At 35.7% G+C, this 19,398-nt stretch overlaps 1 protein-coding gene across 1 annotated transcript in view; it reads right to left on the minus strand.

The window, feature by feature from the left end:
- Positions 1-392: 392 nt before the first annotated feature.
- Positions 393-19,398, minus strand: part of KLHL4 (kelch like family member 4) — a 48,229-nt gene continuing 29,223 nt past the window's right edge. Inside the window, exons 4-11 of the mRNA XM_074915191.1 lie at positions 18,302-18,498; positions 14,951-15,163; positions 13,698-13,884; positions 10,466-10,690; positions 7,905-8,067; positions 4,554-4,766; positions 2,801-2,972; positions 393-2,082 (exon numbers count right to left, since the gene is read on the minus strand). Of these exons, the coding sequence (XP_074771292.1) occupies positions 2,023-2,082; positions 2,801-2,972; positions 4,554-4,766; positions 7,905-8,067; positions 10,466-10,690; positions 13,698-13,884; positions 14,951-15,163; positions 18,302-18,498 (1,430 nt within the window). The 3' untranslated portion in view covers positions 393-2,022. The remainder of the gene's footprint in view (positions 2,083-2,800; positions 2,973-4,553; positions 4,767-7,904; positions 8,068-10,465; positions 10,691-13,697; positions 13,885-14,950; positions 15,164-18,301; positions 18,499-19,398) is intronic.

Here is a 19,398-nt window from a genome sequence, read left to right on the forward strand (position 1 = left end):
CATTTGTGTGTTAATCTAGAAATTCATAACTAAATGAAGGTAGTTCTAAGTTGATACACTGATAAGTCTCTATTGGAGGGCAGCCTCTTGTAACAGCCCCAAAAGAAATAATCTTAAAATGTACTGTAGTTTCAACCCTCTGCCAGCAATCATCTTAGATTGCCATAGACTTGGGTGTGTGAGCCCCTTTCACAGATAGGGCACCCTAACAGGACAGTATTGGTAACTATTTTTAACTCAAAGAAAGAAAAAATATGAACTTTATCTAAAAAGAAGTGTTAGAAGGAAGGTAAATTTTAGTTTGTGCAGACCAGATGCAAAAGGACACTAAGACGGGATCTTGTAGAGTACAAAAATGCAATTGATACTTCTGTGTTTTCTATTCTTGAAAAGATGTAAAATAAAACCCACAAAATTGTTAAAATGCAGTCTAAATTTTCTTAGCAGAGAAAGTTTATTTGAATGTAGCATGCTATATATAAACATAATTGATTTTTAAAGTTAAAAATGTTTTTCTTTTTATAAATATGCTTGTGAGATTTCATCTTTAGAAGGATTCAGTAGGATTAATACTATAAATTTTTTAAAATAACATATTGCTGAATTCTGAAAACACAGTATCCTATCAGGAAAGAGTCTACATGTTCAGAGAATTTTCACCTCTTTCCTGAATTTTCTGATACTGACAAAACAACATAAGAAACACTAAAGTAGATACTATCCAAATATTGTGCTTTACAGCATAATATATCTTACATACATTCTTTTTCTACAATACACTTTCAGCATTTGAAATTATAAAAAAAAAAAAAAAGAAAATAATGCGAAACGAATAAAAGCCTTCATTAAAAATTGGCACACAAAAAGAATATATCATGCATGTGGAATATAATGTGCTGTTTTCAGGTGATTCTTTTCCTTTTTATTCTTGATTCTTAGCATTCCCTTAATTTCAAATAAACCATAAACATGCTTCTATAAACGCTATATAATGTTACACAGTGGATGTGGTTTTTTTTCTTATCATATTTCTGCTGTACACGAGAGAAAGCTGGTAATCTTCAGCTGAGGTCAAAGATTGTCATATCAATATGATATAAAATTTTCATTTTGTAAGTTATATTCAAGGAATGTAATTATATGACTGTTTTAAAATTTAATGCATGGTGATTATCCCAAGAATAGTCAAATTAGTTTAATGCATACTGACAGATGGTTAGTGGGCAAAGACGAATCCACGAATAACCTGACACACTGATCAGCGTTAAAATATCACATATCTGTGCACTGTGAAAATGATTGCAAATTATATTAGCATTGTGTTTTGACAAAAGAGATTTCTTTCTGTTGGCACATAGTTAATAACATAAAGATACTTTAGCCCTACTATTTTTTTAACTTGCACAATTCAATTTAATATACTGGTCAAAATGGGCATTCTGTCACAGTACTAGCAGTGCTGCAGGTTGAATAACAACCAAATTCTATGCTTCTCTGATTTGATTTTTAAGTTAATTTAGTAATTTAATTTCTGAGTATAGAAATGAAGTTACTTCTGTAGAGAATATTGTGTTGCCACTGATATTTATGGGCAAATATTTACTTCTGTGCAGTTCTATGTTGAAGGTGTTTCTCTCTTATTCATTTTCATTTACTTAGAATATAAAAGCTCTTTTTGGAAACATCAGCATTACTGCCAACATAGAAAAGAACAAAGTTTATCAAATCTTATACACCCGTTTATCACTTTACTACTGCATTTTATAAATAACAGATACACTTTTGTAACAAACTGGAACCACTTAAACATTATTGAATTTTTATGTATTAGGCATAATAAAATAATTCACTTATGCAAAATTTTTGTAGTGCAGGAAGACACTTTTGTGCCCTAATAGCATAATGGCTCAGAGATAAGGATTCTCTATAATGAAGGACTACTGAGATGTGTGTAGTCTGTACTGCTTTGTGGAAACGTCTTCATGAAACTCCACCCGGTTTAGTTTCACAATATTTTAGTCCTCAGGGTAACTTCACAACAACAACACATGCTCCAGCCCTTCCAATATTGACAGGAACTTCCTAAAAAACAAAACCAAAAACAAAACCAAAAACCAAACCAAACAAAACAGAAAAAGGAAAGGCTTTTAGTAGACTCCTATGGATAGGACTAGAAGAAACTGCTTGCAGATTAAAAGGAAAGCAATTTGTTTATTCAAACTAATGTATTGCTAAAAAAAATACATTTAATTAGGGCTCTAAAATCAGTTTTGACTTTTTGGGAAAAGGCTTTAGCAGCCACTGAGAGTTACAGGAGTGCAGGCTGATGTTGTTGCTCTTAACTTTTGTAAAAGTCCTTCATATCCTATGTTCGAAAACCATGGACTGAGTAGCTACAAAAGGGTCTTGATAGTTTTAAATCTTTCCTCTTGGTCTCAGTGGTGATGATCATAAATATGAAAGCTTGGCAGTGCCACCAGTAGAGGATATTGCTGACAAACACACGCCAGTGATAACAGCAGCGAATTTAAACGCTTCAGGTATGAAATGATTTGTGTAACCTGGCTCACTTGCCCATACACTGCCTTTAGTCTGAACAATTTGTAGTTATTTCACAGGAGAAGCAAATGATATTTTATACAAGCCCAGCTACAGTATTACTACATCCTAGTATACCATTTTTCACAAAACAGTGATAATTTTGCAACATAATGAGTTTTAGTTTGTCCATTATTCAGACAGAACTCTTCCTATCTGCAAGCAGAATTCCTATTACCTATTAGGTGATTCTTCCTATTACCTCTGTCCATTCGTTATTTTGAGCATCGTAGGACTCCACAGTATCCAGGTACGTATGGCCATCATAGCCCCCAACAGCATATAACCTGTCCCCCAGAGGACAGATTCCAACAGCATCCCGAGGTACACTCAAGGGGGCCACTGTTGTCCAAGCATCTGTTTTAGGATCATACCTAGAATGTTTTATGATCAAATTTAGAAAAATTCATTGTAGAAACGTATTTCAAATTACTGATATTTGCTTATTTTCTTCTGTGTTGCAGTTTAGTTTACACCATGAACTAGTATAGAGAATTATGAGTAACGTGATTAAATATTTAGTTTAGCCACTAGAGGGATCTTGAAGCACATGAAAAATGCCAATCTTTTCACTTTTGGATTACAGGCTCTCCATTTTTATCAGATTAAACAAACAATACATTTTAAACATAAATGAGGCCTGAGGGAATGATAGCATGGCCATCATTGACTCAGCAAGGTTAATTTCAATATATTATTATTCTTTTCTCCATAAAGATTTTTGTTTTCCTTGTCAGAATAAATGTTTTCAGAAAATTTCCGTGTAAAAAAAGTTAAATATCTCACAGAGTTCATAAAAGTTTGTAACACAAAATGCCTGGCAGGTTTTCATATCAGTGTTGATTTTATTTCTGGTATATACTCAGTCAATTTCCCATATAAATTCAAAAATTTCCATGGTAGTTCCAGCTTCACACCATCTAACTGCAAACAAAACTTAGCCATCGATATTCAAACAGGTAGTTGAATACTTGCTCAGTTTTCCTTTCTTGTCCCCAAATGACACAAGTGTCAATGGATACCCACGGCCCATTAAACAGCCAGAGGAGTTGTCCCCACTCATTACGTTCCCTTCTCACCCAGAGCTCAAGTGTTTTGTCCTCCTACGTTGTGCCACATGCTACCACAGTGGCAAAGCAACATTTGACACACAATACTTTTATTTCTGAAAAAGAAATGTCCAGTGTTTGTATTTTGTTAAGACCTGTGCTCACCAGTGGAGATTAAATAAGGATCAGATAAACAGTATTTTCATTTTAACGGTAATTAGTAGAGAAATTGATATAAAGCCAGGATTTCGCTGCTTACACCTGTGTGCTACCAAAATGATTAGGCCAACGTATCCATGTATTATTTAGTTTTAAAGTGTGAATTCAAGCTATAGTGGTGTGCTTTGGTGCATGTTTACTTTTTTTTCTGCTTCTAAATCAGACTCTTAGCATATATTTTAGGCCCATTTCCTAAAGCAACATGGTTTCTTACAGAAATAAGGTTCTTTCTATCAGTCTCGTCCATCAGAAAATACCTATGTAGTGAATACTGCCTGTTTGAATATGTGGTATTATAATTTTAACCTTTTGGTCAATATCAGCCAAACTATTGGAGGAAGTCACAACTGAAAAGTATTTATTTCCTACAATATATGACACAAGTAGCCCAAATCTGGATTTTGGCACTTGAGAAATAGAAAGGTCATGTGTTGAATTTGTCTTATTTGTCTTTACCTGGCTACTGGGCAGCTCAAATAGAAAGGGGAGCTGAGAGGAATTTGCTTCTTAGGGTTAATTGTTTTGTTATCACAAGAGCATTGGAAATAAGAATATTATTTTAAAAAGCATAACGTGTTTTACAAACATAACATTCCAATTGTGAAGAGATTTCCCTTGTTGCTATAAATTATTTTATATTTCCTTCCTGGACTCTTAAAAAAAAAAAAAAAAAAAAAAATTCCTTACCTTTCTACACAGTCGGAAAGTCGAGAGCAGTGGTTGGAAGCAGGTGCATCATGACCTCCCACAGCATATAAAAATCCATTGTATGTTGCAACACCAACACCCCCTCTTCTCTTGGACATCGAAGCACATATACTCCACTTGTTTGTGTGTGGATCGAAACATTCCATTGATTTTAAGCATGAGCTCCCATCTCGTCCACCAACAGCATACAGTCTGGGATAATTACCCACAAGAAGGCAAACAATTTCAGTCTTTAGTCTCTCATTTTAACAGGAATTTTATTTTGTTAACTTCATTCAGACCACGTTAAAATTATCATTATGCCCGTTATTTGCTACCTGACAGCTATGCTCCGAAACTTGCCTTGCACAAAGGGTTTTGCATGCTGTATGAAGGAATTAATATTCTTCGTTTGCAGTGTAAATTTTCAAGCAGTCACATATGAAAATTAAGCTTAAAAATGCATGTCAGCTTCTTTAAATGTGAGCTATAGACAGAATTTAATTGGAAGATACTACATATGTTTGAAACATACTGGTGGCATTCCCTATGACAGGCTTATGAGTATTTGACATCTTAGTATTGCATCAAGCATTTTCCCTATACTGTTAATATGTAAAAATGCTTTAATAATATAATTATATATCAAAAACATATGTCAAAAATATATTTTCCACAATGTTTGTATTTAAGAAAATCTGCGGGACAGAAGTTACCATACAGGTATATCATCTTGTCTGTCCAGCCTAAAGTCATTAAGCAAAAAAAATGGAGATTTAAACCAGCTGATGTAAGAATAAATGGTGGAAATCCCCATTAAGAAGCATGGGGGTTTTTGGCTTTTTGTCAATCAATTGTACAAATCCTGAATTTCTTTTGTATTTCGACCTAACTTAGATGCTGCTAGACTATATAATATGCATACTAAATGTAATAGCAGACATGTTTAAACATTGAATATGCCAGTTGTTTAGGTCCATTTCATACCCTGGCTGTTACTTACTGCCATGAAATTGAATTTATTAAGTCCAGCTACTTAAAGACCGAGGGAACACATGGACTTGTACAAAGTCACATAAAACAGATAAGTTTAATTTTGGTTGAGAAGTGCTCCAGTGACTGGAAAAAGTTTTAGACCCCCTCTGATGTACAATTTAACTAGAAAATTCTTGACCACTGTTAAAATAATAGAAAATTTCTATCTCTCTCTTCTAATGTTTGTGAAGCGAAGATAGACTTGAGTTTACTTGTGCAGTTTGTTGCATGACTGATAAAAAACTTGAGGACTGGGTTTGTTTTCTTTTCACATCATGCCATTAGATACAGACTACTTGTTTACACAGCTTTCACAGAGAGAGGAAATCACTGTATATACAAACAGATTGGTTGGGATTTTTTTGTTTTCCATAACGTGTCTAGAAACATAGTAGCATTTCCCATTCTCTATGGAAAAGAACAAATATATAATTATTGACTGATGTTTTCAATAGACCATTTATTGATCAGAAAGTGTTTCCCCACAGAAACTCTGGCATGACTTAGGGAAACAGGAAAAGGAGAAGCATTCTGCTTGGTTAGACCACAGCAGTAGCATGGAATGATGGACATTTGATCTTGGCTTCCCCTGGTATGCCAGAAATTACATCACTAGACTAACAGACATGATTTAAGCCAGGCTGGAGACAGCTTGTATCAGGAGTGATTGAGAACAGAGTCAGGATCAGGCTGGATTTCCTCTTTGACAAAGTGGTTTCCTGCATGTTGCTGTGGAAGGTACCAGCAGGAGTTTCTGGTGAAGTTTGTGCTGAAAACATTTCCTCAGAGATACAACAGGCACTTGAACAGACAGTTCTGCCTCTCTTGGACTTTTGAGTTAATGATTAGAATCATGTCATGTTTGAATGCAAAACCATGGCTTGTACGTGAAGAAGTTTTGCATTTGCAATTATCTATTTGCTGACGTCTTTGTTTCTGCTCTTTATCCTTCTCTTTCTGTGGAATTTAAGAAATTTACAGGGAAGCCAGTGATAAAGTTTCATGATAAATGCAGTGGTCTGCCTGCAACTGTAATATTTCCCATCCCTACAAACTGTCATTACTAAGAGCTTTCCACAGATTTAAGTAGGAAGGAAGGTTGCCTCAAGTCATCCTCTCCAACATAACATGGGGCCTTTTACAAGATTTTTTTTGTATTTCCAGCAGCATCCTATGTTGCTGAAGAACAAAACCAAAATTCTGTTAGGTATTAATTTATTAATTGTTATTCCTCATCCTGAAATAAAATTACTTTCAAATGGAAATGTACAACACAATGTAACACTGTTTACTGCGGATTACACAGTAGATTCACACATTTCTGTTCCCATGTAAAAGTGCTTGAGTGGCTTTAGTGTCTCAGGAGAATGTTTAAATAAGTTTTTAAAATCTTGTTGGGAAAACCAATTTACAGTGAACACATGATAGTGTATTTAAGCAATAGATGAAGGGCAGAATAAATCTCGGTAGAATAAGACTTATAGAAGGCTGTTTATTCCACACCTTGTTATTAAACTTGTCTTCCTTTTGAACACACCATATACCTTGAACCTTTTAAAAATTATTATTGACTGTCAAATTGTATGTTAAAATTGTAGGTGCATGCAGGAGGTGTGAAAAGACGGATGGATGACTTCATTTCTGTACAGTTTCTTTCAAATGGTGCTTTCTTAGATACAGTGATTTTAAAATGTAAATATAAATTTAGAATATCTTTTTAAAGTAGCTGATCTTATAGAATCATAGAACGGTCTGGGTTGGAAGGGATCTTAAAGATTATCTATTTCCAAACCTTGCCATGCGCAGGGCCACCTTCCACTAGCCCAGGTTGCCCAAAGCCCCGTCCAACCTGGCCTTGAACCCTTCCAGGGAGGGGGCAGCCACAGCTTCTCTGGGCAACCTCTGCCAGGGCCTCACCCCCCTCACAGGGAAGTATTTTTTCCTTATATCTAATCTAAATCTGCCCTCTTAAAAAGTTAAAAGTCAGTTTAAAGCCATTACCCCTCATTCTATCACTACATGCCCTTATAAAAAGTCTATTTCTGGCTTTCTTGCAGATCCCCTTATGTTGTATTCTAGAAATTCTTATGTGCATGTAATAACTTAAAAGGGCTGAAATACGTTTAAAACACAACTGCGAGTTTGCAAACAATTTACCACACAACGGAGGAAGAACTTTCTTATTTTTGTGCATTATGTTTTCTCTTTCTTTTCTTGATGTGAATAATTATAAGATTAAAAAGAAAATTTAAGAAACTGGATTTCCAAAGAAGGAAGCAAATGAAAAACCAAAGAAAGTTTTTCCTGTTGACATACTTGCTATTTAATGCTGCAACCCCTACAGTACTTCTAGGGGTTGACATGCTAGCAACATAATTCCATTGCCGTGCTTGGGGGTCCCATCTTTCTACGGTATTAAGGTAACTCCATCCATCATGGCCACCAACAGCATACATTGGTCCTTCAAGCATTGCTACTCCTTAAAAGATAGAATTAGGGACAAATTACACTATTCAATAATTTCAGTGACCAATAGCGTATTAACTTCATACTTTAAATCCCTGTATGCAGATAAGCAATTTCAGCTGGTATTAAACTATCTAAAAGCTGCCTTGTCATTTGGCAGAATAAACAAAGATAAACAAAATTCTTCATATGCAGTGGGTTTTTTTCTGAATAAGCATTATCTTTTGCCAAAAGATTAGAGGAAAGCTGCTTTAGTTCTGATATTCTCTTCTTGGACTTTTATCTCTTCCACTTCTATTGACCTTGTTCTGAAACAAATTTGAGCCTCTCTATGAGAAACAATGCTCCTATTTTAAAAAGATGCAAAGGTTGAGCCAGGCAATGAAAAATATGCCCAGATCAAGCCACCTATCCTTATTCTGAGCCAGCTGAAGCTCTGTTGTCTTGCCAGCGTGAAGCCTGAGTGGAGGGATAGTCCTTACTCCTAAAGTACCATAACATTTTAATGCCTGTAAGGGGAACACACTTTTGGATAGGAGCTGGCTTGTATCTGTTGTCCTTGAGGCACAGGAGAGGGAACTTGGCCGTCTCTGCAAAGCTCTGGATGTAGCCTGTGTCATTGTCCTTCTCCAGAGAGAGGGGCTTTGGTGCCCCTCCTTTGGGGAGCTGCTGCTGCTGTTTTCTTCCTTTGTTAGATAAGGGGAAATGTTTGAATCTAGCTGCTTAAAAGTTCTAAATCTGTCTTTTCAGGCCTAAATATACCTGGCCTGATTTTTTCAAAAGTGCTAACTCTCCACAAAATCACACTGAAGCTAATAGGAGCTGTAAGTGTAAGGCAGCTTTCCAAACCAGGCTGACACACAGATAGAAGCCTAACTTTAAGCACTCAAATTTACCACTGTGACCTACTTGTTGGGTAGAATTATGCCCCTGCAGTTGGTAATTATAAAGACTTCAGTGAGAATTATTTAATAAGTTTAGTTTTCTTTCCCTTTGCTACCTACTAGTATTTGCTTTTATAAATTTGACAGACTAGCTGGTAAGAACCCTACACTATACTTTCTCCATGGAGTGAGAGAGTGATGGAGTGGTGATATAGGTTGCAAAGCTTTACCAGATAATTCGGGATCAATCTTTTTGTATTATTCATTAAAATAAAATTATTCTATGTCATTTGAACTTACCAATGATTTCAAGCTTCTGTAAACTTCGGAGAAGCCAGCTTTTTCATAAGAACCGTGATACGTAAATCATACAGAAATCCTCTTCTTCCCTCCCTTACAGTCTCCTCAACTGTAAATTTATCCATATTTTTTTATAGTTCCAGAAGTAAATTCTAGATTTCATATTCATTCACTGTGATTAATGTTAAGAATTATTTTGCAGTAAAGACCTTGTCCTGGTTTCGGCTGTGACAGAGTTAATTTTCTTCCTAGTAGCTGGTACAGTGCTGTGTTTTGGAGAACAGTGTTGATAACACACGGATGTTTAGTTGTTGCTAAGGAGCGCTTAAGTTAAGGAATTTTCATATTCCCATGCTCTGGCAGTGAACGGGTGTACAACGAGCTGGGAGGGAGCATGGCCAGGACGGCTGACCCAAACTAGCCAAAGGGCTCTTCCATACCATAGGACGTCATGCCCAGTATAGAAACTGGGGGAGCTGGCTGGGGAGTGCCCACTGCTTGGGCATCAGTCAGTGGGTGGTGAGCAATTACGTTGTGCATTACTTGTCTTTCTTGGGCTTTTTTCTCTCTTTTTTCAAATTGTATTCCTTTTCGTTACAATTGATTTATTATTATATTCTCTTATTGTTATTGTCATTATTATATTTTATTTTATTTATTAAACTGTTCTTATCTCAACCTATAAGTTTTACTTTCATTTCTGGTTCTACCCCCCCATCCCACTGGGAGGGGAGAGGAGTGAGCTAGGAGCTGTGTGGTGCTTAGCTGCTAGCTAATTATTAGTGAAGTTGTACTTATTTCCTTGCCTCAGTGTTTTCTTCCATGTGGGTAGTTCACTGATCTGATTTTCAGAGGTATTTGGTACCTATGGGCTTAACTTAAGTCATGATTTTAAAAAAAAAAAATTAAAATCAGATTGTTACTGTATTGCAAACATATCTCTTGACCGCTACATTGGACAAAGAGTTGATTATTTTCACTGTTGGTTATATTTTGGAACTCTGTAAAAGCAAAATCAACTCTGGAAGACCAGTGCAAGTTAGGTGAATACTAACTAGTGACACTGTCATAAAATTATGGCAATAGGCAACTCGGTCTGAAAAATATCTTCTACAAATATTCCTACATATTATGAAATGCTTTGAAAGTTATGTCCACAGAGTTTGCGTCTATCCAAGTTCATGTGTATGTGCTGCAAGGTATTTACAAAGAAAGAACAACTCTTACCTAGGCCATGTCTGTGCGTCGACATGGGAGGCATTATAGTCCAAACTTTGGTGATAGGGTTGAAACATTCAACAATGTTAGAAGTTTTCAGACCGTCTCTTCCTCCCACAATATAGAGCTTGTTGTCAATTACTGCAACTCCAAACTGTAATCGTCTACCATTCATAGTACCAATTTGTATCCAACTGTTAGTCCTAAGGTCATATTTTTCAATTGTAGTGGTACCTGTTAAAAACATAAGTGTTATGAGAATATCCATGAACTGATCAGTACCCAGCAATCAGTAGGTGGTACAACCCAAAATATTATTAAATTATAAAACATTGAAATTCTGTGTGTGAACTTTTACTGTGGCTCCCTGAGAACTTCAGTTACAAAATGTGAACCTAGTGAGAAAGTTGCATTAATTGCATGTATATATGACTGTCAAATCTATGAGAATTAATTGGGGGCAAGAAGATACAGAATTAAAAGCCAGCAAATTTTTTAATACTGAAAATTTTGGAGATAAGTTAATTCTGTTATTCATTTAAATACCATGAGTGTAGGTTATTCATAGTTTGGGTTTTGTGTTGGGTTTTTTTTATATATTCCTTATGAATATAGTACTTCACAGCTATGTACTCTTCGACCATGTTTGTGCTTAAACTACTAGTGATATCAAAAATGGAAAATGTATCCATGTGTCTATCTTGGGACTTGGGCATGTATCTTCATGAATAATTTGGATATTTTCCTTTTTATGATGGAGACAGGCAGAAGACAAACTTGGTTCCCAAAGGTAGTTTCATCTTTGCAGCAGCCTTGCAATAGCTGCTTGTCTGCTGTAATGTATAAGCTGTATTTTCATTTTTTTCAGGTCATTGAACTACTAGTAATTTTTTTACTGCAACTATTCATAAGGCCCTAGCTCTTTGCCATTCAAAACTGACACTTTTCCATGCGCTGGCTCCTGTCAGTCACTCAGCAGCCCTAACTGCCCCTTCAAGAACTGATTTAGCACTGTGGGGAGATAGCTGAGTAACAACCAAGGTGGAAGAATCAATTACCAGTTGCACACACAGTGCATCCCGGAGCTCAGCTGAAGGCAACCAGATGAGAAAAACAGAGCAGATTTCCTGCCTGTTCCTGGACTGGGATTTGAGACTAGAGCAGTATTTTGAGAATTACAATAGGCAGTTAGTGGCTAATGAATGATTTACAACAGTCAAACAATCATGCAATAAAGCAGAAAAGAAAGGGAGCATTTGCTTTAGAGATCTGCTAGACAGCATCTGCTATACTCAATAAATTCAGTGAAATAAGAGCTTATTATATATTTTCTCTCCTCTGCATGTATTTCCGGATGCATAGACTGGGAAGGAATCTACCAGTTCTATCTGCAATAACAGAAAGAAATTCAACTTTTTCCCCTTTCTTGTCATCTTTTATTCTGAGCAATTGGATTTCTTTGACTGTTCTTTCAGTTTTGTTAGTCTATGTTTGCTCTTTGCTTTGATTCCTTCTCATTTACGCTGTGCTAATATGTGAGTGCCCCAGAGTTCTCAGCTTCAAAAGTATCTCACTCACTAACTAAAAACCAGGAAAAAGACATAAAGGTATACAGTGTGTTCATACGTACCCTGTAGGCTGTAATTTTTACAGAGGCTAGGAGGTAGGTTTTGAAAGTTAATGTGGTTTACGCACAAATTCATTTTTTCAAAATACCAGCCCAAAAGTAGCTCTTTGATCTTCTTTTGATCATTCGAAGTTGAGATTTGACTTCACATACCACCTGAGATAAGCACAAAGCCAAACCTGGCATTCCCTGAGAGTTTTGTTTATCACAGAAAGCATATTATTGCCAGAGGTGCTAGTTATTCCCTTCTTGGAACTGTTCTTCCAGTGCATCATAGTCTCTTAGGTGCTGTTTCCTTTATCTTACAGTCCAGCACAGGCTCAAAGTATGAGTCAGAGCTGTAGAGGACAGCAGGGAGGAGAGGAAGTGCTGTTCTTCTTAACCATCAAAAGGCAAAAGTTCAAACAATTGGCTTTATTCCAAGGCAATAAGTAAGAGAGGCACCAACAGGAAGTGCAGATGTTGACTGAAATAGCCCTTTCTTTGCATAACCTTTACCGAGGAAAACCTGTTAGAAAATTTTATTCTTATTTTGGTAGAAGTTAGTTTAAAAATTACTGGTTTATATAATTCATAAATAATCAGTATCGCTAATGAAGCTATACTAATGGCTACGGTTTAATTTCATTTTGCTAAATTGTCCTAGGAATTCGTGTTTTCATGTTGTGATGGTGATGAATGTTTATTTTGCACTTGATTTGATTGCATAGAGATATTAAGGTAGCTCTGCAAGATCTCTCATATAAGAAAAATCAGTCATCAGCAACTTTCTGCACACTGTGAAATGGATTAGCTTCTTTGTGCTTCTATTAAAAGTGAACTCACACAGCTAAAAGTAATACTGTTCAGCAAGTTGCTAGACTTTAAACTAATTATAGTTCTTTGGCTCCAAGCTATGAGTTTGAAGTTAAGATTTTTGTAGAAAATTATTCAATATGCTGCCTACTAAAAAAAAAATAGTGTATGTGTAAAGCTGTAAGCTGATTGCAGTTGTGAAAATCATATAATAAAAACTGGAATACATTTGTAAGACTTAACTTTCAACTACAACCTGAAAAACCCCTGTGTATGAAGTCCTGAAAAAAAGTGGCACGTACTGATGCACTCATGAAAGAGTACAAATCTTTTCCTATGAAATTTTATAAGGGTTGATAAGCTTTACCTAAGTTCTCTATAGTTCAGTAATACTTTCTGGGTTTATTTTCCTCTTCTTTAAAATTTTTTCCAGCCTTCTAACTTTTGTCAGAAAATGGAGCACAAGGTTCTAACACAACACTAAATGAATCTTGAAATATTTTGAATATTAGTTTCCTCTTCTGATTTGTAAAGTCAAAACATATGCACAAATTCTACAAAATTTAATTTTAAAATTAACCGAGTCAAACTTCTTTAGTCTGCACTTCAAGATGTATATCTATTATTTACAAACGTATGATTCTTGCAAGAAGGAAAAATATCTAACACATAGGATTGTGTTCTGGGATTATTTTTTTTTTTCTATTTGTCATCTCTAAATTGCTGGTTTTGTACAGAAATCTTTAAACAATTGTCATACATTCCCTGTGTGTCTGTAATACAACTAATTTATATAATTAAATTAATTTCTGAACTTACCTTTAGTGGCATCCATACCTCCTACAGCATAAAGTGCACCCACTGTAGATTTTCTAGGCTTAGTTCGAGGACTCTGCATCATGGACCGTCTTTCTGGTAGAAGATGGTATTTCATAGCCTCCATAAGAAGTTTCTGACACTCTAGGTCGTCTGCAAACATTGGACTATTTTCTAGATCGGCTAGTAACTAAGAAATGAAAAGTGAAGATCTTTTTTATATATATATATATATTTAAATCATTGAAATTGTATGTACTTTAATAATTAAAGTATGTAGCTACAAACACTCATTTTAAGTTCACCTCTCACTCGATCTATGCTGGAAACTCTGCTTTAATGCAAGCAAAACAATATTAAGGTAGGTAAAAAAGTCATTAAGTATGATGTCTGCTTTATTTTTTCCAAAACTTTCTTTTAAGCTTTAGAAAAGGCTAAAATTGCACATGTAGTACTGCACCTTCTGAATGCAAAACTGCTTTTGCTGTGAGTATAAGCAAATCTATAATAGTACTGGACACCTCTGTGAATATTAGAATATGTTAATTAGATTTAAAATTAAATATATATGGTATTTTGATACTTAATCCAAAGCTGACTATTTGCAGCTTCAGTCATGGACATCTATAAAGTAACTGTAGTGTCTGGACAGGCTTTTGATATTACTATAAGCTTTTCTTAAGAGATGTACAGATTCTTCTGTGACACAGATAAAACAGTGTCAGCTTACTATAAAATAGTATGTTGCCTCTGGAACTTAGTGAATGAAGTGACTCTTTCAGTCTTAAGGAGCAAGTAATGTTAATGCTCAGAATAGTCAGCAATAATCTGGACCTTTTTATTTTTGTCCACTTTTTAGTAATAAAGAAATAATTATTGTGCCTTATCTGTCCTGAAGCTTGGTAAAGCTAAATATCTTTGCATGGTATCTAAGTTGCTGTGTTATTAGAGGAAAACTACTACCATCGCTACCCAACAAAGAAATACTGTACTTTTGTAATAGCATTATACTGATGTTTTTATAGAAGTAATTCTGAGTCTAGTAATTACACTGGCATTGTGGGATTTTTTTTCATCTGTGTTTACAAATAATAAGCATATCTACTATACAGTTAAGGAAAACAAAGAAAAACCACACCAAAATCCCCAGTTAAAACCAGAACCTTTCCACAGAATTTTTTTCTCTGTCTAAATGACGCTTGAGGCAAGCATTTCAGGTGGTAGTCAAGTTCCCTGTTAGCCCTTCACATTCATACCTGGGGTGGAAGCAGAGGCAGTCTAATATAAGAAAGAAGCATTCCTAGGTCTCGTTGTCGGTTTTGCAAATCATGCCTCACCCACATCATTAATGCCTGGAATATGGCTTCTTCATCTGGAACGTTGATGTCATCGCTGGACAAGAGCTTTGCAATTTCATTAGCAGGAAGCAAAAGAAATTCCTGGTTTTTTATTACTTCTATGAAGTGTTCCTAAAAAGAAAAAAAAAATACATTTCAATGCACTGATGATTTTCACACCTTGAAATAATATTTCCTTAGATAATGTAGGCTTTGCACATATTTCATTCCTACGGTATAGGGAAATGCAATATATATTCTAAAGATCACTCAAACTCGAAATTTCTACCATTCAAGGGAGATTTTAGTTGCTGTTTGCTGCCTTGCTCTTGCAGAACTCTAGAATAATGTTAATCTTCACACTACCATGCTTACAGACGTGTTTGTCAGGCTTCTTGTCAGTATGTTCTGTCTTAGGGATTTGCCACTGGCAGTTTTGTCCATCAGTGTGATCTTAACAGTACAGCTTAATAGAAGCAAAATTTGAAGAATATGTACCTTAAGAATGCCAAGTGGTGAGCATTCAAATAAACTGTGTAACTTCTGTTACAATCAGATTCATAAGTTTTAAGCAAATTACATTGAAACCTTCCAATCCTTCTGCAAGGAGGTGTGCCAGGTGTTGACTGTATGCTTTTAGTAGCAGAAAATACAGCAAGGAAAATTAAACTTTTCTAAGAGTACTTTTTGGGCAATAGAAAATTGGACAACTCCGAACAAAGGGATCTCAGTCTTTAAACTATTGCTGATAAAATTTACCAGCTCCAGAAATGGCCATGACTATTAAAACCCTAGATCTTTCAAATAATTATTTTTCATAAAAATAATATAGAGTCGAGTTGCAACAATATTAGAACTGATATTAAAATATATTAAGTATGCTTGCTTGTGCTAATTCCAAAGGGAAAAAGAAATTTTGTTAAGGGAGATCAGTTTTTTATGTTACTTGCAAAGAAATGCATGTAGGATTCATGTCTGCATTTGAAATATTAACTACCGTTTACGTACCTGAAAGTAATGTATATTATTTAGGAACCAGATTGAAACAGGTCAGACGAAGAAGTTTTAGTAACAGATATTTTTATTATTTACATTCAGTAGTTTCTTAGCTTTCTGAAACTCTTTTTTTCAAGAGTACCAAGGATGTAAATATAGAAGTATTGGTGATTAAAGGAGCTGTTAACCTTGCTCTGTTATGCATATCCTGCTTTAATATTTTGTGACATTCAGAGAATAGGAACAGGAAGGCCAGACTCCATTTAGTTACAAATATAGCACGAGATGTTTATCAGAACAAGCTCTGTCTGCACGAAAAGATACCAGGCAGGAAACTGTTAATACTTTGCATCAATGGCTAAAGTAATGAAGGGGAAGGTCTCCATTGTATCTGGTTTTATTGAATGGATGTGGTGTTCCTAGTTGATTATCTTCTGAAAATGTTTAAATACTACTAGTTCATTTGAATGGTCTCTATATTCACAGTACAACTTTAGAGCCTTTCCCCTAAGGTACACATGTGAGGTTGGCATGAAGCAAAACAGAGCATTTAATTTATCCTCTTCCACAACACTTGTGTGTGTATGCATTGTTATGATCCCTTATTCTCCAAAGTTTACTTAATATTACTTCAAGGGTTTAAAAGAAAATTTTCTTTTTAGGTTATTTCAAAGAGGTGCAGATTTCCTTTTCTGTCACTCAATTGTCAGTAGCTGCAAACTTGGTAGGTGGTTTTATGACATGCATCCTCTTTCATGGCAGCATCCTCAATCTGTGTTGCACACAAGATACAGGAGGTGGTTCTAGAGGTGGAAATGCTCCTGGTTGTTTTGAGGAAGACTTAGTGTAAAGCCTATATGCACAGGACTGCTGAGTCTCATAGATTCATCATGATCCTTCACATCAGACAGTGTTCTTAAAGACTCAGCTGTCATTTCTGTGACACACAGTTTTTAAAAATAGTAAAAGTCTAACTCCTGGGGAAGACTGGAGGATTCAAATGATTAAAAGCATCAAAACAAAAAAGGCTCTCTTATTGTCTGACATCATAAAACCATATGTCTAACCATACAATTTTAGTTCAGTTTTGCAGAAACCTGGACCATGAATTTTAAATGCTTAGAGTTGATGCCTGTGTCTAGGGCTGGGGGAGATAAGAAGCAACAGCAGAGAGGGAGGAAGTTCCTGATTTTGGCTGAGTATAAAATGGTGTGGAGCAGCAAGGACAATGCCATTATACAGAGGCTGAGTGAACCTCTATCTTAAATGCCCTTTTTCAAACTTTAAAATACAAAAGGAATCTAGGTTGCTGCTAAATCAACCATTCATTAGTATGATAGAAGGAGCACAACCAGTGCTCTCAATCTGCACGTGCCACTCTCATTTATTTCAGCATGTGGAATTGTACAATCTCTTGCTGGAATGCTCTCAGCATTATGAAGCCTCTAAACTGGTTTTGACATACTACACTAATATTTCAAGCATAAATCTGCCACGTCTTTCCTAACAAGTAGTTCTTTTTATACCTATTTAGCTGTAGCAGTTGCTATTCTTTTTGTGTTTAAAGTTGCTATAGCATATCTTGTTGCCCTGAATTTTTATCCCTTGATTTGGTTTCACAGCAAGCTATCTTGTTTCTCGGTTTCCCACGCTCTGAATATTCATTTCTTGCTTTGAGCCAGAGTAGGATTATGCTCCAGTCAGTGATGTGCTTTTTAGCATTCCAAATCTTTCCAATGCGTTCTTTATGTTGGCTCTTTTTATGTGTGTCTCACCTTAAAATCAGCTTTAGAATTTTCTTGGTGTTGAATCCAAAGCGTAAGAATGGGCCATTGCTTTTTGCCTCTTGACATTAGCCATTTTAAGGCCCTATTACATTTTTTTGGAATAAATATGTACCAATCATACTGCAGCTCTAAGTTCAATAAGTATGTCCTTCTACAAGGCAGAACTCTGAAATGGGAAACAAGAGAACTGAACGTTTGTTTTTCTAAGCGTAATTTTCTTTCTTCCAATACTTCTGTAACAGTCATAATTCTTAAATTTTCCCTTTGGAGACTGAGCTGGGCACAGATGTCCCTGTGTCAGGGACTTTACAGAACTGACCCTGCCAGCATAGGAAGAGCAGAGCCACCGCATCAGTCGCGGAGAGAGCAGCAGCCCTGAGCCCTGCTCAGCTGGCTCTGCTTCCCCAAAGCCCATATGTTCTCCAGGAGAGTATTGACACTTGCTGTTAACATTACAATTGCAAAGCAGTTAGATTGTTCAGCTTACCATAGTGTATGTGTGTGCCACCTTCAGGAGCTCTGTGCAGCCCTGAGCATCTCCGAAAGAGCGAATCCCCAGGCAATTGGAAGGGTGGAGCTGCTTCATGAGGAAGTTGCAGCATACCTCAATGACCTGGGATAGCTGGAGAAGACAAGCTGCAGCTAGCAAACTTTCTATAGTGTCTTCCTTTAACTCTAGAATACCTGTGCAGTTTGTGTATAGGGAGAAAAACAGAAGTTTTCAGTCATTTTCTTTACATTTTTATTACTTGAAAGCTTCCCGTTCCCCAGTTTTTCTCCTCTTCTGAAAAATTTTGAATAGAAGTGTCCCCTGATTCACAAATTAATTTTCCTTTCTTGCTGAGGAATTCTTTAAACATATGTTTTAACAGACTTAAAGGATTTCGTGGATTTTGAATAGAATGATTGAAACATTTTTATTGGTGCTTTAACAATATTAGAACTGATTTTGCCTGAAAAAAAGTAAAATAGAAAGGTGTGGTAAGAGAAAAACCTTTCCTAAAATTCATATAATAATTCATGAAAATATATATTATAAGTTTATATTACGCACAAGAACTTCAGTATCAAAAGCTAGGAAATGACAGCAGCGTGTGCAGGAAAACTGATTTCTTCCATCATCAACTTGTTATTTAAATTTTTAATGAAATTATTACATGAGAATTTTGTTATGTTCATAGATAGACTGGAGGGTGTTAATTTAATAAGATCTTCCATTCTTGTTGCTCAGTGGAGGGTTCAGTTCCCTAGTTGATACACTGCACCAAAACCCTACTCTGAGAAAAGAACTGTGGGGTTTTTTATCTGTTTTTCTATTTATCATTACAACATGCAATTGCCTCAGAAACATGAATTTCTTTTCCAGCTTCTTCTGTGAAAAGATGATACACACCATCTCCATTTAACACATGGAGAAGGGTGGTATTGAGAGGTTACAGTCAAAATTAGCTTCAGAGAAGAACTGTAAGAGGTTTCTTGTCCAAAGTTCACTTTTGATTTATTTCAGTAGAACACGTAAACAATTCTGAAAGTTATAGCTTTTATCTCTGAATGTCACATTTCTATTTCATTACCTAAGAAAAA

The sequence above is a fragment of the Athene noctua genome, chromosome 11, assembly GCF_965140245.1.
Source record: "Athene noctua chromosome 11, bAthNoc1.hap1.1, whole genome shotgun sequence".
NCBI lineage: Eukaryota > Metazoa > Chordata > Aves > Strigiformes > Strigidae > Athene > Athene noctua.